This window comes from Cladophialophora immunda, assembly GCF_000835495.1.
Source record: "Cladophialophora immunda strain CBS 83496 unplaced genomic scaffold supercont1.5, whole genome shotgun sequence".
Taxonomy (NCBI): Eukaryota; Fungi; Ascomycota; class Eurotiomycetes; order Chaetothyriales; family Herpotrichiellaceae; genus Cladophialophora; species Cladophialophora immunda.
In genome coordinates, this window is record NW_015622545.1 from 3,566,910 (window position 1) to 3,590,687 (window position 23,778).

Below are 23,778 nucleotides of genomic sequence, written 5' to 3' on the forward strand. Positions count from 1 at the left end.
AAACATTCTTCATGCGAGTGCCGTTATCACTGGTACTGGAATACAAGCAAGAAGCATATCGACAATGCTTTATATATACATCTATATGCAGCGGCCTTAGAGCCAAGCATCCGTTGGTGTGGGGGCCTGCCATTGTCAAGAGCCAGAAGGCACGAGGACTTCATCATGGTCAGACACTTTCCTTATCACTGGAGATAACCGGAAGATCTTCTAACCATTGATCCTTTGCAGTCATCTCGCTCGTCTCCTGGAGATACCTATAGCAGGTATAGAGGCTGGTGATGCTAGTGTAAAGAAGTATTCCTAGCTGTTCCGCTTCAGACAGGAGACTTGAGGAATTGCAACGGTCCCTGCTTCGGTCGATCAAAGGCGATACTCCACTTCACCATGAGTATTGACAATGGGTCAGGCAGTGAAAATGAGCGGCGTGAATGCGCTGCGTGCTGGTGCGGCAGCGACATGTTTGGTGTCCAGCAGTCGTCTTGTACCAAATCTGCACTCCTCACGCGCTCTACACTTCCAACAAGGCCATTCCTCTCGGACCAAGCAGCGACAAATAACAATTGGCATATATCCTTCTTGATCATTCAACCTTGCGCATAGGCGAGTCATTTTCTCTGTTCCACCAAGATCGCTGCCATGGCCCAACCACTGTCTGCACAGCATGCCACCGCCCTCTGCGCCGGGGTCGACGCGGTCATTACACACCTTCAGAGCACCCTTGAGCACGATTTCAACCTTCAGCATATGCGCATAGCATACACAGCTGGCGTCAATGCTTATCTCGAGAAGATGCTTCAGGCAAACCTTCAACAACACATCGATCGGGTCCAGTTCGAAAACGCCCTTCGACTTGCTCTTCCTCAGTCCCTCGGCAACGAGCCTTATGCTATGATCATCAAACGGCAGTTTCTCCTTTCAGGCCTCTCTACCGACATTATTCTTTACGATACTCATTGGGCGCAGCAGTATCACGCCCGAAACCTCGCCAATCCAAACCCAACAGGCACCCCTGGCATCATGTCCACAAGATCATCAACTACGGAGACTCGAAACGCTCTAATGAGTTACCGCCAGAGGGTATACGCTGAGGCAATGAGAGATGTCGCTGAAGGAGAGGGTAGGCATCATTTTGTCACTGGACAGGAGATGGTGATGCAAACCGACGCCTGCATCAACAAGTGGGTTGAATTTGTGAAGGCAGCCGGAGGCACCGTGTGGGAAGAAACAAGCAGGGACAACGAAGACGTCCACAATGATCAGGAGGAAGGTGCGGAGCCCAACGAGAATGCAGTCGATGAAGTCGCCGCTGTCCACGTCCGCAACTGGGGGGAACGAGCTGATGGGCGCTTCTACTGCACCATTTGTGTTGGCCATGGGGGCATTGCACATTGGAGCTCTCTCAAACGCCACATGCAGTTGAAACACCATCTAGATACCTGAGGGGGTCTGATGGGAAGATGAGGGATCTGAAGGAGATTGAAAACGAGGAATGACATGACCATGACACAACATCGACACCAGTGGGCCACTGGCCTACAGGGTAATAGATTCGGTGAGCTTGCACGGTGTTTTTCATTCAGCCTTGTTTTACCCCGAGCTATTGTGGATGAACCCCCAGTTAATCGGTCAGCGTGCAATGAAACCACCGTCGACCTGCAAGAAACTGCCCGTCATCCAACTCGCAGCATCACCGGCCAGAACGAGTACAGCCTTTGCAACATCTTCAGGTGTTCCGAGGTGTGGCCAGGGGCTTTGTTGGTGGAGCAATTCGTTCGTTTCCTTCTTCTCCAAGAAAGGCCTGACCATCGCCGTGGCTAAGAAGCCCGGACAGACGGCATTCACATGGATCTTATGTGGAGCATAGTCGACCGCCACCTGGCGCGTGAGATTGACCACAGCCCCTTTGCTGGCACAATATGATGCTTTTCAAACATGGATCAGCCCTTTTTCAGTTCTTGGGGGGCCGATGGTCTGGTGATCAACCGAGCAGGGGGACTTACGTTCCAAGGCAAGGCCGACTTGTCCCCCGATCGAGGCGATATTGATGACCCATCCACGCTCTCCCGACGGCAAGGGGTCTTGCTTCATCATCTGCGTGATGGCAAACTTCATCCCGAGATAAACGCCTCTTGCGTTCACGGCCTAGCAACAGAATCTAAGTCACGCTGCCCGTAAAAGGATAAGTGTCTTCCTACCATTGTCTTGTCGTAGTTGCTGACAGGTTCATCAACGATATTGGCCAGGCCCGTGAAAATGCCGGCATTGTTGACCATGCTGACCAGGTTCGTCAGTCAGGGTGTGTGCCTGCGAGACATGCATGGTGACTCAACAGCTCGGGGCACGGTGAACTGTCTAGAAAGAGAGGGCCCAAGAAACGGAATAGGAAAGCTTACATATCGAGTCTGCCGTAGGTCTTGACTGCCAGATCGACCAGGAGCTTGACATCATCTTCCGAGCTGGCATCTGCCCGTTGGAAGATGGCCTTGCCTTGCCCGTGGGTTCGGACGATCAGGTCATGGGTTGGAGTGAGGTCTTTTTCGTAGCCACCGGCTCGAATCTCAGAGGTTAAGTCGCTGCAGACGATGGATGCGCCTTCTGATGCCAGCGCCAGCGCGATGGCCCTGCCATTCCCCGACGAAGAGCCTGTAACGATGGCAACCCGTCCGGTGATGCTAGGATGCCGAATGAGCCATTCTTCCGACACCACATGCGATGTTTGTATACAAACCTAAGGATATTGGACATGCTGGACTTGGGTTTGGAGAATTGATGAGTGTGTCAGCAAATTGCCTCGATAGCTCGTCTGGATCTGCCGGTATTTGTCTCGCATTCCTCAATCTATTTCTCGACAGAGTCATGTGGAATAGATCCATTCGACCGTGGAGGAGCTCCCCCATGGCACGGCTTGACACGTGTCGAGAGCGGTACCGCTACAAAGCTAAGTTTTCCAATTCGTTAGGATAAGGTTCGCCTCTGTGCAGGTGCAAGAAAGGGTCAAGAAGAGGGCTTCCGAGACTTTCGTTTATGCCCAGCTGCAGTGACAAGAGGGGTCGTTAGGGCGAGGGGGCGCAGGAGAGATTGAGATATCCAATGGGATACGCTGCGGTCCCGCATCATGCCATGCCCGCCGCCGGATGTGTAACCTCCAGACGCACCAAGCACTGGGTACGTCGTTAGATCTGTCCGGGGTATCCGTACCTCTCCACGCTACCAAACAGACAGGGCACCGAGGTACAGTTCCCTTCTCATGAGACGGTGGTGGTGGTCTTGTCGGGGCCTGGCCTCTCCGCACATGACGTCTTTCAGCCTCGCCGGCCTGGTCTATCTCGGACACTGGCTTATGTACTTGCCCTTGGGCCTACAAATGGTGCTGACCAAAGCTGCTGGCGGCACCGCAATCTACGAGTGCTTACGGAGCAATAGAGCTCACGAAACATGGGTCCGGGCTGGAGAACCACCTCGGATTGTCCAGCACAAGTGCAGGTATAAGGTCTATTTCATGAGCTCGAATCCCGGGATTCTCATGTCCTCCAAGTCGGAAGTAAGTCATTCTTCAAGGCCATACACATCCCACAATCCCAACCATGCCGCGCGAGGACATCTCCTTCCAGACCGCCGATAACGTCACCTTGAGAGGGTGGTTTTACAAGCCTTCGGAGAGCGACACGGCCCTACCGTGCTTGGTGATGGCCCATGGGTTCTCTTCCCTGAAAGAAATGGATCTTAACACGTTTGCCGAGTACTTTACAACCCACCTCCCCCTGTCCTGCCTGGTGTACGACAACCGGGGATTCGGCGACAGTGACACGAAGGAGGGACAACCCCGCCACGAAATCCTGCCCACCCAGCAGACGAGCGACTTTTCAGACGCCATCACCTACGCGCAGTCGAGGGTCGATGTCAACCCTGACAAAATCGGCGTCTGGGGCAGTTCCTACAGCGGCGGCCATGTGCTCTGGGTTGGTGCGGTGGACCGCAGGGTGAAGGTGGTGCTCAGCCAAGTGCCCTGCGTCGATGGCTGGGCCAACTTCCACCGTCTCATACGCCCGGATTTCGTGGCGGGCTTGAACAAGCTGTTCCAAGAAGGTGCGCAGTCGATCTTCGCAGTCTCTCATATCCGTCCTAAATCGAAGCGCAGATCGGCTGGCAAGAGCCGCAGGCAAACCGCCCGGCTTGTTGCCCGTGGTTGATGCCGATCCCCATAAACCATCGGCGCTGCCCACCCCGGACAGCCATGAATTCTTCACAGGATGGGGGAAGAAGAGCAACTGGAAGAACGACGTGACGGTGAAAACGTACGTGACCAAAAGTCCCCCCCCCCCCTTTTCAACATGATGAACCATTCCTCGTTGACACGGGAGGGGTTTTCCTCAGGATCGAGGCCTTTCGCGAGTATAACCCGTCGGCGCACATCCACCACATATCGCCCACGCCTCTACTCATGACGGTTGCGGAAAATGACGTGCTGACGCCGACCGACCTGGCCCTGGACGCCTATTCGAGGGCGCTGGAACCCAAGCAGCTGCATCTCCTGCCCGGTGGTCATTTCGACGCTTATTCCGGGCCCAACTTCGAAAGGAATGCTGGTCAGCAAGCGCAGTTTCTGAGGGAGCATCTGTGCGGGTAGAGAGACTAAGCGAGAATCGCCGTGGCCGTAGACAGACATAGAGGAGGATTCGGATCCGATGCCCCGTCCCTCGTACAGTCATCAGGTGGCGCCACAATGGACGGGGGGGATAGGCCTAGACGACTTCCTGGTTGGTCTGTAGAGAATTGTTAAGCAACTGAATTTATGCCCCAGCATTACGAGGGACTTTGTTAGACTGAGGATCTTTGGCCCTGACAGATCACTGAGGGTCTCGTCTTCGTGTGTCCCCTACCGATATCGTCAAGGTAGCCTACAGCTGCCGACAACCTTCACTGCTCTAGCTGCTCTGGGTGGGTCGAGGTCACTATCGCTATGGACGTCATCTTCGATCCCACGGGGATTTTCTCAATGGCGCCTTCAAACTCGAGCTTCGTCTAAGCGACTCCAGCGATTTCCCTACGTTTGACTGGCATCCCTGCACTGCCGGGTTTTGCCGCATCCACTCCAGGCGGCGCCTCGGACATAAGAACGACGTCGAGAAGGCCCCTTTATCCGCTGACCCGGTATAATTATTTTTCTCGTTGTATGATACATATATATGGAGGCTATATTGCCACCGACCTCTACCACTGCCATGCAGGCTGTTCCGAGCCACGCACCGTCCTGAGCGACCATACCCTGCGACTCGCGACGATGGAGGAAGCATTCCAGCCCCGTGCGCCTAAGAGGCAAAGGAGACAGTACCAGAGCTGCGACAATTGTCGCAAAGGCCGGCGAGCCTGCAACGCGGTGTCCCTAGGTATCAACCCCCTGCAGCAGAACACCCCGGCTACGGGCGCTGCATCGATAGCCTGCTCGACTTGTCAACGCTCCAAGAAGGAGTGCACGTTCCGGTGGTTGCAGGAAATTCCGCGCGGGACGCTGCCAGAATGTCTCAAGCAGAAATTCAGCACGCGCTACGATCCTGTTATGCACGGCGGAGGCGGAGAAGTCCCTCAGGGCTCTCAACCACCACCACAATCCCGCCCGGCCAATGTCAGCAGTTCCAATGAGACAGCGAACCGGAGAACAAACGCCATAAGTCAACCAGTTGAGAGGCAGAACAACGGCCCACGGCAAGTCCGGATAGCACCGCATCGCGACCAGCTGGGAATGAATAACGTTGAGCAGCAATCAACTGGCCTATCCAGAAATGATGTCGGTAGCGCGGCTGATGTCGCAGCGGACTGCACCAACTGGCTGGAAAATATCGGATGGTCAACTTCCCTCCTTGACGACGACCGAGGGCAAGCGTTCTGGCAGTCCGGGACTGCGCAGGTCGGCGAGCGGGGGCTACCGTTCGATGACAGTGGTCAATCTACAACATTTGCAAGCTGGGACTCGCCCTTGTATGGATCACTGCTCGACTATGCGCGGTCAAATGCTGAAGGCCTCGACGGTGGCGTGGACGATTCACACCGCCTTCTATCCTATCCCTTTGAGCAGACGGACACGGTCAATCAGACACAGGACACGGACGACTTGGCCTTGCTCACCGATTCGATGCTGGGGAGTATTCCACCGTGCACACCGCCGGTTCCGGACGATGTGTCGTTCAACATGCGAGAATTCGACCTCACGCAGTCCTTCAGCAAGTGCCTGATCTCCGACCGGCTACTCGCCGTGTACCACGACAGTTTCGAGACTTCGCTCTCTTGCTGGGTCACCGAGTCGAACTGCCCGTTCAAGCTGCCGCGGCTGCTTCTGGGGAGCGCCAGCCAGAGAACCAGGCTGCTTTCATATCTGGCGAGCACCGGCTTCTATCAACGGATCCGGAGGCTAGACGGCGCCTTTTCCCCGCTTCGCAAGCAGCCGCTGAGCCGCGGGGACTGCGCCAGGGCGTCTAGAGCTCTTATGCTCGCAATATTGGCGTTCGCCAGCCAGTGGACCCATTCGCATGACCGGCGACGCCGGCGAGTGCACTCCGTCTACCCGGAAACAGACGCCACGGAGTCTCGCCATGCAGCTGGAAAGAATGTGCCGGACACCGCCGGAGCGAGTCCTCACGACTTCGAGCGCCTCATCCAGCAGAGCCTCTGGAACGAGGCGGCAGACGCCGTCCACGCGTGTTTCAATGTCGACTCCTTCGAACTCATCTTTGCCCAGATAATATTCTCAATCATGGAGAGAGCCTCCGGCCACGGCAGGTCCGAGGCCCATGAGCATGCGAGGGTGGTCTCCTATCACGGCGATCGATCCTCATTCGCGAACGTGTCGGCCAGCGACCCCAGGGACCGCGTCATTGCTTCCTCGCATCGAAGAAGAGTGGTCGCGGTTGGCAATGAAAGATATCTCGAGATCGCACTGCGTCACCTGCTCGCCTGGAAGAAGAGAATCGCCTCCGCCCGGCGGCAACAAGCGGCGCTCGCTCTGCTGCCCTTGGGACACACTGCGAGCCCGCACCAGCCCATCCTGGCGGAAGATTACCAGGCGTTTGACATGTTCTTTTGGTTCGGCGTCATGTGTGACACCACCGCGGCCGTCCTGAACGAGCGGGTTCCCGTGATTCCCGACACCGACGCGGTCTTCAACCTTGACGACGGGCCAACAGCGTCCCCGCCGACCGGAGGAGACGCTCCGTTCGGAAGACACGATCACCGCCCGAGAAGCACTGCGGCGAGAGCTACCGTCTGGGGATCCTGCGTGGCGAACGCTCAGCCCCTTTTTGGGGCGCCCACAGTGCGGTGGCCGTGGGCGCAGGGAGACGCCGAAAGCGTGCTCCAGGAAGCCATCCCGGTCAAGGTCCTGCTGTGGCGGCGGATCACGGTCATCAAGACGCTCCTGGCCCGCGATGAGACGCCCCCGGGGGCGATCGAGCGGTGTGTCGCGGAGACGCTGCGGGTGTACGAGCACTGGCAGCACCACTACGGCGACTTCATGCGGGACTGCGTCTCCCACCACGCCCAGCTGCCGTTCAAGATCCAGTCGTGGTACGTCATCCTCTCCAGCCACTGGCACCTGGCCGGCCTGCTCGTGGCGCATTACATCGACCTGGCGGACGGGAGTGTGAGGTCGGAGGCCGTGCCGCGGTCCCTGCGCCAGTCGTCGGCGCTGGTGTGGGAACTGCAGAAAGCCAACGCCTATGCCATCGCCGACCTGGCGCGCGTGGCGAAACCGCCCGAGGCCGCCGGTCTGTCGCACCACGATCGATCCTTCCACTACGCCACCGCCTACGGCGCCCTCGTCACGGAGCCTTGGCCGGAAGTCCTCACCCAGGCCCTCACAAGGGCGTGCGAAGTGCTGCTGGGCTGGCTGTCGTCCACGAAGGACCCAACGCCGCGCACTTCGCAGCAGACGTGGGTTTCCGCCAACACGAGCGCGTCCGAGTTGACTCGGCACGCCGCGAGTTGCATCGACGCGCTCCATCTGCTGGGGAGCAGCTCGGACCTGGCACAGCTGATGGCGTCGTCGCTCGAGGACCAGCTGCAGGCGTTGACCGAGCCCCCGCCCCCGGCCCCGGCCTTTGACGTCCACTGGCAGGATTTCGGCTACGACAACTTGGTCTATTGATTCACGCGCCGTAGATCTAATGGGTATCATGTCTTGTGATGATGTGTCTATACTCAAGGGCGTCCACTATATTTCAGTTTATGGCTGAGAGTTTTGAGGTAAACTGGTAAACTGTATGTATGAACATGATGCGTCCTCTTGTCGAGCATGCCTATTACATTGCAGGTCTGGGCAGGCCCAATCTTCATCCATTCGCCTCCGTCCTCGTGGTCTCAGAATCCCTTTCTTCCCTTTGCTCAACCCTTCCCCAGCCAGCATGTTCGAACCAACTCACTCGTATTTCTGGGCCGTCGTGAACCACTCTGGGCGGTACAAGCACCGTCACAATAGCAAGGACTCTCGCCGCTCGTCCGGTGAATCGGCAGCGCACCATCTACTTGGATTCAGGGCGTCGGAAGACCGTGCAGTATTGTGTCCACTACCCGTCTACGGAGCGTTTCTTCACGTCAGCGTGCTAGTATAAGGTTTTCGCGTGAGCATTATCTAGCGTTGTTGGGGTCCCCGTCTCTCGGTAGCTCTCATTCATCATGCAGTGTTAGCTCACAGACGGTACCGAGAGGTCGGTACTTTAGGGAGGTACATATGGGTAGGGAGGTGGGTTGCGGAACCGCAGCGACGGCGATTGGTGCTGGTGCCATTGATTGGTCCATCCTGGATTCCTGTCTCGCCTGTACGGTCCCAAGAGTACGTCCATAGCAGAACACCAGGACGACAGTTCTATGACTACACGCTCTTTATCTCAATGGTCCGTCGGATGCCTTGTCTCTGGTATATCCCGAGACGCGCAGAGGCAGCAGTCGAGGAGACCCTCCTTCTCCCCACAATCGGGCCCCAGCCCTCGAGCGTACGTGCGTATGCCTTCGCACCCGCTTCTATCCCCGGACAGAACGACTTATAACCCTTTCGCCAGTGCAGACACATCGGCGACCCCCTGCAGCGCCAACGCCGCGTCGCTGGCCTTCCTGGCCCCCTCGGCGCCCAGCACGGGGGTGACCTGGTCGATGAACTTGTCCTGCAGCTGTGCGTCCGTCATGGGCACCTCGAGGCTGCCGATGGCGTGCGTGACGTGTTTGGTGAGCGTCGTGGCGGTCGGGCCGTCGAACTCGACGACGACCTCGGCCTCGTCGGCGCCCAGGCCCGCGTCCGCCGCGGCGTCGATCCGGTCCCTGACGGCCACGATCTCGGCGCCGGTGACCACCGCGTCCTCGTACTGCGCGGGGCCGGCCTTGCCCAGGACCAAGCCGACCGCGCCGCCGTGGTAGACGCTGAACTTGGCCTGCAGGCCGTCCTGGGGCGTCTTCTTGCCCGTCAGCTCCAGCACCAGCGGGTGGACCTTGCAGTGGACGCGCCGGATCTGCGCGGCGGTGAGGCCGCGCTGCCGCATGTCGCGGTGCAGCTGGATGCAGGCGTCGATGATCGGGTGCACGACGATGCCGCAGGGGAACGGCTTGAACGAGTTCTTCTCTGTCTCCCACACCTGGCCCAGCGTCGGCATCACGGCGTCCAGGTGCCGCGTCTCGCTCACCACGTTAACCCACCCGCGCTTGGCCTCCAGGGCCTGCGTGGACGAGGTGTACCCCTTGGACGCGAGCACCGCCGCCATGAGGCCGTTCTGCGCCGCCCGCCCCACGTGGAACGACTTTGTGTCGGAGCCGAACATCTCGCGCAGGCCCGTGACCTGGGTCGCGGCGATGCCGATGGCGTGGGCCATCTGCTCGGTGGTGAGATTGAGCAGTTTGCCCACGGCGACCGCGGCGCCGATCGAGCCGGTCGTCGACGTGATGTGCCTGTGGCGCATTCAGTCAGTCGACTCCCTTGACGATACCGTTCATGCCAGAGACAATCAGAGCATTTCGTTCTCCTTCATGGCGGTTCCCTCTACAAACAACGACGAAAGCACTCACCAGCCGATATCATAATGCTTCGGCCACACGGCCAACCCGACTTTACACTCGGCCTCGATGCCCGCCACCAGGGCGAGGATGAACTCGTCGCCGGCGACGGGTTTCCCCAGCGCCTCGGCCTGCGCGAGCAAGGCACTCGCCACGGGTCCTGTCGGGTGGATGATGGTCTCGAGATGCGTGTCGTCGTAGTCGTGGACGTGCGAGGCGATGCCGTTGATGAGGGCCGCGTGCGACGCATCCGCGCTGCCGATGTCGCCTCCCCCTGAGCGGTGGCCCAGGATGCTGGAAGTGGGCTTGCCGAAGAAGGGCGCCAGGGCCTCGAGCGCCGTCGTCGTGGTAGGGTGGTTCGAGCCGCCCAGCGCGCAGCCCGTCCAGTTGTAGAAACTGCGCACCGCGGCCTGGCTGACGGCCGCGGGCAGGTCACTGGATTGTAGAGACGTGCTCCACGCCGCGAGGCGGAGAGTCGCCATTTTTGGTTGTTGTTTCCTTTTGCTCTTCTTTCCTGAGTTCTGTCTGTGTGTGGGATCACGGATCTGGTTCTTGTTCTAGATCTGATCTGCGTGCCTTTGGTGTAGGTAACGCGATAGTTAAAGTCCTCTCGTGCCCTGTCAGTCTCAGATGTAGTGCCGCGATTCCTCCTATGTCGACGCTCGCCTATCCTGGTCCCAGCTCAGCCAGCTCGAAGCGCTATATCAGCAAAGACGATGCTTCCTTGCGCGAAAGAGGGCTTAGATCTAACCTTCAAGGGTAATCATAGCATATCGTGAAGAGTTGTCCTTCGTGAAATCACATTATCGTATATATATACATACCTGTCCTTGCCGGCAAATGATCCATTGGGCTTTTTCCAAAGCCCATCCGACGGCTTTCCCCACGGGCATTGTCCGCTCCGCTGCGACGTTGATGCTGGAGACAGATGACGACGGGTCGCTCGAATGCATCCCCTCACGGAAGGAACTTGGCCGATATCGCAAGAGGGCCACCACTTTCTTCTCCAACGGTGCGAATCTATCGGGGGTGGGGAGAGAATCGACAGAGACACAAAACCACTTATTGTTCCTGGCTCGTAGGGAACAGGTTGTAGGAGCATAGGACCTGGGACCTGGAACCTGAGGATGCACGCCACGACTATAGATACTGATCCCAGAAACAGGGAGGAAACGGTGTTCAGAATTACCTTTTTACCAGCCAGGCCTGCCTATTTACCTCCTTCGCATACTCGAGTCCGGGATTAGTCGCCTATGTAGGTCAATCTCAATCATCACCACTATTGCCGTACATCTCCAGTGTCCACTTCCACTGCCTCCCCCTCAATCGTACTCGGTGCTCGTATGAGACGCCCACGTCTTGGACGGCCTCATCTGGTCGAGTGGCGGCGGTGCCGGGCTAAAGCCATTGGTGGTCGAAGCGATGCTCGCCCTCCTCGCTTTGCCGTTGCCGTTGTAGGCCTTCCGGTACTCCCTCTCTGCCTGCCTGAGTACCTGCCATTCCAGCAAGCCCTGTTGGAAGATGCCGGTCTTGGGGAACAATGCGACGCCCGGGTGCACCAGCTCTTCCCCTTGATCTGGGGTCACCGTCGCGGTGTCGCGCTTGCGGTACAGTCGGGGACTCACACAGAGCGGTTCGAAGGCGCTTTCTCTGCAGACCCCTAGAGACGGGTTGGGCGCGTCCTCGAGGTCGAGGCCTTCGCTGAACTCCTTCCACCCCTTGCCGCCGTCCACGGAGGGACTGAAGTCGAAGGAGACCGGGGATCGATCGCGCCATGATTCTTGGCCCAGCTCCATTGCCGTGGTGAAGATCTTCTTCAGCTCGGACCGGAAATCGACCTTATTCTTTTCTCCCAGCAACGGCTCGAGAATCTGGATGACATTCAGGTCAATCGCGACTCCAATCTTGTCTCCGACGTCCACCCCGTTGTCAAGCCGATCCAGAACCTTCACAGTGGATACTCTCCAGTCGTTTTGGATCTCTTCGCCGTCGGCACTCAGGCGTAGATATATCTCGTGGATGAGCGATCTGTCTTTTTTGTTCTTCCAGAGGTGCCGGGAGAAAAAGGGCGGCCACACGGTGTCACGGATGGCGTTGAAGATGATGTTCTGCACAAAGGCGAGCCGAAGAACTCGTGCACATGGCGAATCGGTGATTGGGACCACGTCAAAAGTGCTCCGTTTCTTTTTGAGTTGTTTATGTATTCCGGCAGGATCCTAATTCATACAACGCATGAGAATGACCAGCAAAACAGAGTGGCAGAACACCGTTTCCCTCCAAGAATCGGTGCCCGGGATGGCAGGGCTTACCTCCTCTGCTTCTTCCGGTAGCTCGGAGAAGTATTCGTCCGCAATTGAAGCCACTGAGTCTACCAGACCTTTGTATCGTTCCGTGCTGTGGATGATGCTGTTTAGCCGAGTCCACGAGGCCAGGTGAAGGGAATGCAGGATCACTTACTAGTGTTCATCGGGTTGCCTTTCGACTTCATACTTGGCCTTCACGGCGGTGAGCGCCTGTTCGAGGTCCTGGATTTTTGCGTCGGCCTTGCCCTGCATCGTTTCGTGAGTCTGTATTTCCAAGTCCCGCAGCTTGGTCATGTCTTCGAGCTCTCGTTTCAGTTTTGTCCGCTCTTCCTCAAGCCCTTTTGCGGCGGCCTCTAGCCTGGTGATCTTCTCCTCGTTGTCCTTCTCCAACTGATCTCTTTTCATCTCAAGGTCTCTTTGCGACTTCAGCATGGCAGTCTCTTGCTCCTTCTTCAGGGCTTCTATCATTTTCTCATACTTCTCCCTCTCCGCCTTTCCTGATTCTGCCTGTGACTTCAGTCGAGAGAGCTGCTTCTCATGTTGTACGCCCAAGTTACGTAGCTGCACTCTATGCCCCTGCCGGAGCTTCTCCATCTGCGTCACTAACGTTTCGTTCAGATTTTTCTCGTCTTGAAGCTGCTCCTCAAGATCCTGCCCTGCGCTGTATCGTTCCTCCACGGTCTTGACCATTTCTCCGTATTTATCGACCATCTCGGTGAGTTTAGCCACCGCGGTCTGGGTGACATTCATGCTCTGATTGATGGTTTGCACCTGGACATGCAACTCGGTGTTGAAACGACCAGAATCCACGCTGTCAATTTGGACGCTCTCCAGGTCATTGGTTTCGGTCCCGTTCGGCAGCCCATCAGACACCTTCTCTGCCTTCCCATTTGTCACTGCGTGCATGCCTGACTCGGACATGGAGGCTGGGCGGACCTTGCATTTCACAGCGGCCTTGAGTATATTGCGCGAGCACAAGAACCAACGACTAACTCACCGGGATCTTCTCTTTCTTATTCCTGATTGAACGGACAGGGCGAAAGATCTTGTCCACATAAGACTCAGTGGTCGATATCTCGCGGTCCAGATGCCGGGAAAATCTGTAGTTAGGGACTTTGGGGGACATAGAGCACAGCCCGGGTCATTGTCAGTGGATAAGCTGTTTCGAGGAGAGAGCGGCTGATGCAGAGGGATTGACCTATATCTTGGACCAGTCTCAAGAGAGGTCCTCTGACTCTCTCATTCACAATCACATGGAGGTGGCAGTTGTTCAATCGATTGCCCAAGGAATGCTTCCACGTGTCTGCCAGTGACTGAACGAACAACGCCCAAGTGTCGACCAATGCCATTAGGGGGTTCCGGAGTGGTACGATGATGTGCAGGGTTCGTTCACATTATTGCATTGCAAAATTTTGTCATTGGACACCTCTGCCTAATTGCGAGGCGTAGTCGAGAACACATGGTCCGTGCAAACCACGGGAGATTCTGCATGGGCCTATCAACAGATGATCCCGGCCAACTTTTTGGCCTGCTGAGCCCTTGATCCCCCACGTTTGGAGGTTCGAGGTGTTCTGCACGGATGTGTTGTCGTCGTCGTAAAGCCAAGGCGAGAACATCTCGAGCCTAGGATGCTGCATGAGTCGTTATCTGGATGATGGAGAGTTGGATGGGATTGGCGATGGAAGACGAGGCGTCTTAGCCTTAGCTAGAAGCTGAAAGAGTCTCCGAGCAGCCCGCTGACCAGTGACCAGGGCCTAGGAACAATCGTCCGGAACGCGGCATCTCCTCGGCTCGGACCACCAGCAGCCCAAAGATAAATTGTCTAGGGCCAGAGGGTCGTGTGCCAACCACGGACACGAGGCTATCCTAGCTAGCCAATTCAGCAGCCTGCATATCTTTCTGAGAAGCATGAAACATGCGTTGGACTCGATCTCAATTTCGTCCATTTGTAAGATGGTTGATATTGTCGTTAAGAGCATTGGATGTCCTGGCATAAATCTGCACTGTGCGGAACATCCCTTATCGTGGAGGGCCCTCTCGCGTTCCTAATGGATCGGTGGTATCTCTCGGGTGGTAGATGCCTCCACAGCAGGTGCCCTTGGTGGCTGTTTGGTCAACTCGAGAGCGACTGTCTACTCAATGACCGCGACAATATGGTTTCGAGCATAGGTGGGTGTTCACTGCCTCGCACGTTGCCTAGTAAATTATCCTCGTCAGAACACCATAAGATACGGCCCACTCGACAGGCCAATGACGCATATCCTGATGTACATACCTCTTGATGAAATGTTCCTGTCGCCGTGTCTCCTCAGCTAGAATTGTTGTATTTTTGAATGTTCGCCCGGGCCCCTGTTCTCTCCCCGGTGCGCCATTAGCCGGTGCTATGGTCACAACAGTGTCCCTCTGCCGGAATGAAGTACACAAGGATGCCAAACCTGTCGATCAAGGACGATGGGAGAAGGGAATTGGTGATGAAGCCCCTGCTCTGGTGCACAAAGTCAGTCCTATCCCCAGTCTATTATGGCCCCCATCTGGGGGCACTGCCGATAACGCCGCTTATCGCCACGTGACACGGGACTTGGCATCGTGACACGCTGTCGAACTTCGCAAAAGGGGCTGAGCCATCGAGGCTGCCATCAGATCCATCATATCTGTCAACATCTTCCCCTCTGTCTTCTTGTCCAGGTCTCAGTTTTCACAAGAACACACACACATACACACCACAGACAGGAGACACAGTAATAGAAGGATTTGGAGGGGGCACACCTAGCTGGAAGGACTGCCACTGTGCGACTACATCACCGAACCCAGCTGGTCTCTTTTACCACCTGAACATCTACCGATTCAACAATCCGGGCCTCCAGTCAGCGACACGCCGCTCCGAGCAATATCCCATTTCTCGACGGACCAGTCTCATCTTTGCGTCGAACTTATCCCGGTAAACCTCTCGGGTTCAAAACACCCTACGACTTTCCCAGTCCCAGGAATTCCCCAACACAGCAAAATGGTCAGCCCCCTTTCCTCCCCCCCTCCATTTACCACCTCATCTAGCCCGTGACCGCTCACAGCCATGCTCCTACCACAGGCTCAAACCCCCGCGCAACGCCGCGCCAACGAGAAACACGCCAAGGGCGTCGAGAAGCGCATGGGCAAGCCCGAGTCGGTGTACAAGAAGAAAGAGGCCAGGAAGTCGCCGGTGGGCATCGCCGCCGTTGGTTCGTCCTTGTCCTTTTTTGTTATCTCTCCCCATCTATTCTTTCCCCGTCTGCTCTGGGCTCTACTCCGTGGCTGTGCGAGGTGTGTTTGCGTGTGCGTGTACCGGGCTGACCGTTGAAACACCTACAAAACAACAGTGCTCTTGATCTTTGTGGTCGTCGCGCCCCTGATCATCGAACAATTAAAGCTGCTCCCCTATCTCTGGGGCCTCCTGCTGGATCTGCTGGCCAAGATCGGGCTGGTGTCGAAATAAGTTATTGTTTTCGGGATCCCACCCGGCTCCCCATAATTTCAAATGGACTCTTTACATTTCCCTTTATCAAAGCTCTCCCCCCCAACATGTTTCCCCCTTGCTGTTCTACTAAGAGCGAAACGATAGCTGAATGCGTGCAACAATCCGCAGAAGTTCCGGCGGTCAGCCAAGGAAGGAGTGATGGGTTTGGATTAGATGACGGAGACGACAGCCATTTGCCCGTTAGACGAGCTGCTGGAGGCGAGGAATATTACAACTGGAAGGGGAAAAGTTCCTGATTACATTACTAGCCATGGTGCTAGGAGTTACTCTGCACTGTATACATTGGACCACTCTATGTGAACGCTCCCTTAATAATAGTTCGCGCAAATCCCCAGCCACCACCATAGCGCTCGCACTAGATTCTAGTACGGGATCCCGTTGGTGATTAATTGAAACTCATCGTACACTTTGGTGGTGACATTCGCCGCGCTCTTCTTGATGCAACCCAACATGAACTCTGCTGCTTCTCTCTCGCTCCTTTCCAGCACGAACCTCTGCTTGAAGTTCCTCATCGTTTCGGGCTTGAAACACGGCAGCCCGCTGTCCAGCATCAAACTCACCAAGTGACTGAGCTTGTCGCAATAGGGCCTGCTGGCCAGGAACGCTTTGATGGTCAGTTCTTCGAACCAGCGGTATGGTTGACTGGTATGAGGGTCATTTCCGCCCATGACGGCAATCATCTCAGGCGTGAGTTTAAACGGTGCCCGTTCGAATTTGACTCCGCCCGGGGCAATGTCGAAGCAGAATCCAAAGTCGATGTGGAGGATGTGGCCCTTGTCGTCAATCATGATGTTTCCATTGTGGCGGTCCTTGAATTGTAAGAGGTACGTGATGACTGAATATGCTGCCATGCTCTTCACAAATTCGCTCCGAGCTTCCTGGTAGCGCACAGAGTGTTCGCCACCGTATTTGGTGATAAAGTAGTCATGCAACCCGTTCACCGCTTCCCGGCCCAACATGTCGCGACTGATAGAGTTCGGAAGAACGTCGATGACGCCACAGCCGGGCGCCGTTGCCGTGACACGATACGGAAAGACGTAGACGTCCAGACCTATCGAGTTGAAGATACCGCGGAAAGCCGCAATCATTTGCAAGGCGAGAACGTCTTGGCGACAATCGTCCCCGACTTTGAAGATGGCACTCTGCCAGACCTCATAAGTTGACGCATTCCCGTCGTTCAATTCAACGTTGGAGATGTCGCTCGTATTTCTTCGGCTGTGACCAATTCTCGGATTGGCGGTTTGAGTCTTCGGTGCCAATTCTATCAGCTCGTTCGTCTCCTCATTGGAAGCGTCCTTTTTCTTGCGGATCCGGAAAGTCGCCATGTACGGTGCCTTAGCGTGAGACTGCAAGGGCTTCCCAGATTTCCTGTCAATACCAACCACCACCCCGTCAGGGTTGCTCGGAAGATAGACACCAACATCGACTTTGATTTTTCGAAGCTCTTCTTCGATCTTGGCCTTCTTCTCCGGCTTGGGTCTTTTGATGAACGGCTTGAGCTTGCCCGAGATATCCGTCACTTCACTAAAGAACGCAAATTCCCGTTCGTAGAAGTCCTTGTCTTCGCCGGAGAAACTTGAAATCAGACTGTTCATGACTTTGTCCAGCGTGGGCTTGACAGGATCCGGCACTTGTGAGTCCTCGTCTTTGTATGCGTTGGCCTTCATGTTCCATATGATCTGGTGGGCAAATAACTGTGAGAACTTGCCAGTCTCTATGATGTACCGCTCGACGTATCCCAGCGTATCATATCGAAGGCTCTGTACAATCTGTGGGACATAGAAGAACGTAACGTCGACCGAGTGGCTCTCCACAGCTCTCATCGCATATTGAATGACGAATGGATGATTGCCAAAGGCAGGCATGAAGTACGTCACAGCCTGAACAGGGTTGACGGGTCGCCAGTACAGTAGATACTTCAACTGAAAAGACAGGTCTGACGACAAAGCATCCCCAAGCAACAAATCAACTGCATTGGCCTCGTGCAACGCTTTCTCCGGCTGATTCATGAGTATGAAGCGGACATCGCGGCGAAGCTGGTCATGGTTGAATCGTGCCAGAAGCTGTATGGCGAGTGCGGGATCCTCTGCCCACGCGGTTCGAACAAGGCCGGCAACTTGAGACTCGGGCTGAGTTTGGTGTCCCGAATGACCAAGAGGCGACAGCCAGACGTTCAGCCGGTTGATTTCGTTCGTGAGAAGAGCTTCCAAGAGCTCCTGTTTCTGGTGAGGGTCTTTCCTGGTCGCCGAAGCCGGGAAGATGGGTGTCCGTGTACCTTGCAACAAGACTAGAACATCTTGCATAACTTGAACTTCAGCCTTCAATTGTAACCGATTACCTCCAAAAGACCAAAACGGCGGTTTAGCAAACCACTGCAGACCGACAGACAGAATAAGATCTTTTAATTTCCACATGGACAACTTGTTGAGACAAGTACTATTTTTGACGACTCGAAGAGCAAACAGGACCACATGAAATTGCAGGTCGCGCAGAAGGGGATGTCCCTTGATGTGGATAAACCCGAGGAGCGTTCGCTCAAGCAGTCGGATAAACGTACGTTGCGTATTGGCGCTTCCTAGTCTGATGGCATTAAAATGACTTTCGAAGAATTGCATCAATCGGAAATGGGGGGCAATGGTGTTGTGCGCCACTTGCGCTTCTTTTTGTAAGGCAGCTCTGTCAGATGGGGCGAACTCTTCTTTGACATAAAAAGGATCCGGCTGCTCGAATGTGGGACTGAAAATACCAACTTTTCGATCAATCGACTTCTCCCACCCCTGCGCAACCTCTGTAAGGATGCGAGCTTCCATCCTAGGATTCTCATGAATGACCCCAAGCCATAAAGATATACCAAGTTTAATGGATTCTTTCGTGAAAATGGCAAAGGGAATATTGACCAGATAGTGTACGATAGCCGTCTGTGATTTCTTGCTTTGGCAGAGTAGAGCCGCTGCGCGTCGGAGAACATCCTTGACCTCAAACGCTTTGACGTGAACTTTCTGACTTGTCCTTTTGTGAAGGTCAAGAAGCGCATCCTGCAACATAGGCATTGGATCGGTAGAGGGCCTCTGCAGGGAAGATCTTCGTCCAGTCGTATCATCCATGTAGAAATTATCGCGGTGGTGATCCGGGATACCTGTGAATCGATATTCTTGCCGAGCAGTGTACTGGGCTACAAAATCAGACGCCATGTTGATGTCTGTGGAGTCGTTTCTTTTGTCGATGGCGTTCAGTCTACGATCGGTTGGAGGGATCATGGAGCCCATCTCCAAAGCGAACGATCTGCCCAAGGAAATGTGGCCGTATGCCCCAGTATCATCGAATTCAGATAGGTACGTCTGGAGGAGGCCCTTGATATCCAGAGGCGCCACTCCCATCACCATGGTCACCCATTTTCTGGCATCACTGTGCAGATTTTGCAGGGTGCGCTTGCGGAATGCGTAGTCATCAGACAATTCAACGGTGATCTTGCCTCTGGCGGAGGTGAGGGTGGATCGCCATTCGTACTCGTCGGTATCTGCATCGAGACAACTGGACCACATTAAAGAGAGGAGCTCCAGTAAAGCGAACAAGGCGGACTTCTGGCACAACGCAGAAGGCACAAAGCTGATGATATGGTTGGCTGCCGCCCTTGCGACCTCTTGCATCTTGCTGCTACGGTGGCAGCAGCCACTGAGAATCCGAGCAAGCTGTCGCGACACATACGGCGCGCTGAAGTCGTCGTCCTTTCCGGCCACAGCTTTCTGGGTATATCTTTTGACAACCTCGTTCGCAATTGAGCCAAGGCATGCTCCCATATGGCTGGTTTGTGTCGTCGGGTCCGAGAAATAGTCCAGAATCTCAGCACAGCTCCCGGATACAGCCCGGAGACTTTCGACCAGAAATACCGCATTTAAAAACACTACCTTCTGGTAACTCAGCCTGCCGATGTCGGATTCTCGATCCGGAATAGCGAAGAGTAGAGCTTTCTTTTGGTCGTTCATATGGTGAGAGTTCATTCCCCTCCGTAGGACAGTGTTGATTTCCACGTCTGACTCTAGAAGCTCGGCCCGGTCATCATCCACGAGAGGCATCGAGTTCATCGCCAACACCCGCAATTCATGATAATATTGCTGACCAATGCGAGACTGAAGTGTGATTCCGTGCACGGCCACGTTGTACCAAACCTCTCGAACCATACTTAGCACGTCCCCATCTTCGGCAAGTGTGCTTTCGATCGTCAGAGCGGGTTTTCGCGAAGCCAGAATAGACAAAGGCTTCAGAAGAGGTGCTATCTCTTTCGCAGCCTGTTCGACTTCTGCGGACTGCTTGAATTCTCCTTCCACGACATCCCCTTTGCTGAGGACCCGTTCCAGCAGCTGCATTGCATAGATCTTGAATAGCGGCGATCGGTTGTCCAAATTAATTGCCAAGTATTCTTGCCCGTTGCGGACAGCTTGTGAGATAATGGTGTTTTCCTGGACGACAGCCTGGTGATGGAGTCGAGTGTAGAGCCTGAGTAGAGCCTTGAACTCGTTTTCCTTGCCAATAATGGCAAGCTTTGCGGCTTCTTCAATGATACGAGCGTCAACCACGACGCTGATTCTGCCAACCTTTTGCAGCATCATCATCTGTGCTAAAGCGATGATTTTACTGTCGTTGCATTCGGTGGCTATGACCACGATCGCGTCTGCAACATTCCCACAGACCAGTGATGTTTCTTCGTCGCCACTTAAGGAGAGCGATATGACACTTCCAGTGCGAAGTCTCGTCGTAGATGACATTGAGCCATTCTGGCCTGTGATTTCCAATATCCCGTGGGCCTGATGTACCTTTTCGGCTCCTGTCTGGGAGCTGAGAACATTTCCCAGTGAATATATCGTTGTGATGACAGCATCGTGGGAAAGCATCCTCAAGATATGCGACAGACTTTGTGCAGCGATGGCTACTGCTGGTGGTCTCGAGGTGCCTCGGACAATGAATCTTAAAAGGACTCGGGCGTAGTTGTTGGCACCTTCAGGAATGTATTTGGCCACAACGGCCATGCTTTTCAGCACAATGTCCGCAAGGTCAATATCCGCCATCTGAACTTGGTTTGCAATCGAATCTTCGAGCCATCCGGCCAGATCCTCCGGATCGGCAATCTCCTCATCCAGAACCAAACAATGCAGATATGCTTCCACGGCGTATGCTTTGACAGAAAAGGCGAGTCGCTGTTGCCAGACGGAGCTGAGCTGCAAGTAATCTGAGCCATCCTCCAGCACGCGCATTTGCTCACTGACGATGTCTACCAGGTACTCGACCATGTCGTCACTGATCCCGTCATCTTTAACTCGGTTCAGGTGACTACCGGCGATGTATTGATCAAGTATGTCTCCGCAGTCTACGGTATGCTCATCGCATAACATTCTGGCCGTGCACGCAAGGACCAGTTTCATGAAACCTTTTTGCAGCAGCATGGCTCCGACAGGCAGCCCCTGCGCGGCGAATCTCTTCAGGTATTTTCTCCAGTCTCGTTCGGCGGCGTCGGGGGATGTGGAATTTCGGATAGCCGACGAGGCAGTCTCAACGGCTATGAGGAAACGCTCGGACAGAGCTTCTTTCAAGCACCGGATAAGTTCGACTGTCTCATAGGGGGACCAGAAATTTCCATGGGCGGCGGCCGCGTCGAGAAACCCGATCAACGAGACCGTTATGGCTGCAATCTCCTGAATTTCGTCGTCGTCTGCATTTTGCTCGCCGACTCCCACGGCTGCCAGCGCCGAAGCAGACCGAGACCAGTTCTGCGTATACGACTTGATGCTGTACGCGACTGTTTCTTTCAAGGGGGGAAATCTGAGCCCGAGGACGAGGAGCGCCTTTGTAAGTTGAAATGTAAGGGCCGTCCATGGTGTGGGTCTGATTTCTTGGATAAAGGGCGAAGATGAGAATACTTGTAGGTGCGACTCGGGTAGGTAAGCAGTCAACTGTTTGACTAGGCGGTCGGCATGAGCCAGCTCGTGCAAGTCATGGGCACTTGCGCACAACGCCAGCAAGACATCGAGTTCGCGAGGGGACATAGGCACCCGCGAAGTGGGTGCAATAGCCCGAAGAACTCCATCGAGAACACCGCCGTTCCCCTGGGATTTGGTGGAGGGCACCGACGAGGTTAGACGTTTGAATTCTGCGTCGCGGGTCGGGGATCGGACTGCGGAGAGGGCAGCGAGTTTGGAGAAGGCCTGTCGACGCAGACCTCCATGGCCGCTGGGATAACGTCAGTCCAGACACGAAACACGGAGAGCAGGAGAATGGGAAGTATACAGGTCCATCTGGCCCGAAGTTGCGGCGCTGTCGCGCAGGTATGGAGGACAATCCGCCCTGGGCTGCTTGGAGGCTGCACATTGACGAAGCCCGAAGTTCAGAACAGGATGTATACCTCGCAGTGACGCGGGAGACTTGGCAGGGACCCCTGCGAGGTTGCTCGGAGCTCACGTGTCACGCCGCGATTCCGTGCCGCTTTAAGTACAAGACTACAACTCGCACTCGCTCCTCATCTTCACCTTCGTCGCCGTCATCTTCGTACGGGACCTCTTTCGTGAAATATATAAGGAATGGGAGATGAGAGCTGATTCGGCAACAGACACCTTTGTCCTTCACAACTGTCTTCTTTGCAATCCCTAGTCACGACTTCTCACAAAGAAGGACTGAACGTGGTACAACCTGGCGATATGTAAGAGTAAGATGTCCTGCTTCACTAGTTGTGTACTTCTCCTACCATGAAAACTGACTCCTCAGGGATTTCACGCGGTGGTCACCGAAGTGCTGACGTTGTTGGTGATCCTGTGCTTTGGCTTTGGAAAGACCGGGCCCGGCGATCGTCTACATACTCACCTCAGTTCACCGGGGTTTCCGTAGCCGGTGCCAACCTCGGATTTTCGACAGTCTAGCAACGTCCAGGCGGTTAGAAGCACGAATTCCAGTTCTCTCGGCGACAATGGCAAGGAGCAAGTCGCTCTGCCTGTGCAACGCGAGGGGTTGTTGTCGAAGCCTGCCGTGACCAACGTCGACAGCATCTCCACGAACAGACGACGAGACACCAACAAAAAGGGGACCTTTTGTTTTGCGGACCACGTTCCATTTGGGATCGTGAACCAATAACTCCCAATTTACTCAATACAGGCTCTCGTGCAATTGTATCTATCTCCCGCTTAGGGAGTCCGGTTGCCAACGATCGCTCTCCAAGGTATATGAAATCGCGAGACAGCGGGTATCTGTTCAACGGTAAGACAATGCTGTCTTACATGTTCCGAAAGCGGCCGTAGCAATAGTTGATTAAAGGTTGGAGAGAGAGAAACCATCACGCCAAAGAACACCAAACCCAAAAGTTCATGACTCCTCATTTCTTCAACTCGGCCTTGCCCAGGTTGGGAAACAATCCAGCGAGCGTCTCTCTCATGGCGTGCTGAATATCCTCCAACTCCTGCTCGTCAGTCGTGATAACATCGTCGTTGAGACACATCTGGCCCGGCAGCTGCTTGTGTTCTTTGACGTAATGCCGGTACAGGGTGCTGTCGATCTGGTCGGCGTCGGTCACCATGACAAACAGCGTGTCCGACGGGTCGACCTCGATGAATTTGTACCGCATGGCGCCTTTGATGACGAGCTCGCGGTCGGCGGCTTGGGTGTCCGCGTCCGGCAGCAGTGGGCTCAAGCCCGAAGGTGTCTGCTGAAGGAGTCCTTTTAACAGGCAGTCGCCGCAATGTGGATTCTGGCGAGCTAGACGGTCAAAGATGACCGCCGCGCTGAATGTCGGATTCGTCCTCGATGTGGCCGAGTTGTCGGTATTGAAACCCGGTGCCAGGCAGTCGTCTACCGAGAATTCCGAGCAGTCGACATTTCGAATGGCGTGCGGTCCGTCGAGGGAGGTCCACAGAGAGTTCGTGTTCACCTGAGGTGCGCGGAGCCCGGCCTCTT

At 55.2% G+C, this 23,778-nt stretch overlaps 6 protein-coding genes across 7 annotated transcripts; 3 read left to right on the top strand and 3 right to left on the bottom strand.

Moving 5' to 3' along the window:
• Window positions 1–639: 639 nt before the first annotated feature.
• On the top strand, window positions 640–1,626 carry PV07_09367 (uncharacterized protein; the record flags this gene model as incomplete). Its single annotated transcript, XM_016396614.1, has 1 exon — window positions 640–1,626. One exon carries the CDS (start codon window positions 640–642, stop codon window positions 1,441–1,443), a length of 804 nt encoding a protein of 267 aa, XP_016246470.1. The 3' UTR covers window positions 1,444–1,626.
• A 3-nt stretch (window positions 1,627–1,629) lies between these two features.
• PV07_09368 (uncharacterized protein) lies at window positions 1,630–2,748 on the bottom strand (the record flags this gene model as incomplete). Its single annotated transcript, XM_016396615.1, has 5 exons — window positions 1,630–1,925; window positions 2,004–2,145; window positions 2,199–2,277; window positions 2,397–2,675; window positions 2,732–2,748. The coding sequence occupies 5 exons, from the start codon at window positions 2,746–2,748 to the stop codon at window positions 1,630–1,632; spliced, it is 813 nt and encodes a 270-aa protein (XP_016246471.1).
• A 2,434-nt stretch (window positions 2,749–5,182) lies between these two features.
• Window positions 5,183–8,341, top strand: PV07_09369 (uncharacterized protein). Its single transcript, XM_016396616.1, has one exon. It carries the CDS (start codon window positions 5,285–5,287, stop codon window positions 8,138–8,140), a length of 2,856 nt encoding a protein of 951 aa, XP_016246472.1. The 5' UTR covers window positions 5,183–5,284; the 3' UTR covers window positions 8,141–8,341.
• A 2,830-nt stretch (window positions 8,342–11,171) lies between these two features.
• On the bottom strand, window positions 11,172–14,169 carry PV07_09370. Of its 2 annotated transcripts, XM_016396617.1 has the most exons (4): window positions 13,333–14,169; window positions 12,490–13,271; window positions 12,342–12,426; window positions 11,172–12,248 (listed from the first exon to the last, which is right to left on the bottom strand). In XM_016396617.1, exons 1-4 carry the CDS (start codon window positions 13,459–13,461, stop codon window positions 11,355–11,357), a joined length of 1,890 nt encoding a protein of 629 aa, XP_016246473.1. In that variant the 5' UTR covers window positions 13,462–14,169; the 3' UTR covers window positions 11,172–11,354. The 2 variants fall into 2 exon arrangements, with proteins under 2 accessions (XP_016246473.1, XP_016246474.1); XM_016396618.1 differs by lacking the exon at window positions 13,333–14,169 and having other exon boundaries at window positions 12,490–13,332.
• Window positions 14,170–14,974: 805 nt separating this feature from the next.
• On the top strand, window positions 14,975–16,245 carry PV07_09371 (uncharacterized protein). The gene is made up of 3 exons (XM_016396619.1): window positions 14,975–15,342; window positions 15,421–15,550; window positions 15,689–16,245. The coding sequence occupies exons 1-3, from the start codon at window positions 15,340–15,342 to the stop codon at window positions 15,802–15,804; spliced, it is 249 nt and encodes an 82-aa protein (XP_016246475.1). The 5' UTR covers window positions 14,975–15,339; the 3' UTR covers window positions 15,805–16,245.
• PV07_09372 (uncharacterized protein) lies at window positions 16,068–22,208 on the bottom strand. The gene is made up of 2 exons (XM_016396620.1): window positions 22,126–22,208; window positions 16,068–22,068 (listed from the first exon to the last, which is right to left on the bottom strand). Exons 1-2 carry the CDS (start codon window positions 22,131–22,133, stop codon window positions 16,209–16,211), a joined length of 5,868 nt encoding a protein of 1,955 aa, XP_016246476.1. The 5' UTR covers window positions 22,134–22,208; the 3' UTR covers window positions 16,068–16,208.
• Between the last annotated feature and the right edge of the window lie 1,570 nt (window positions 22,209–23,778).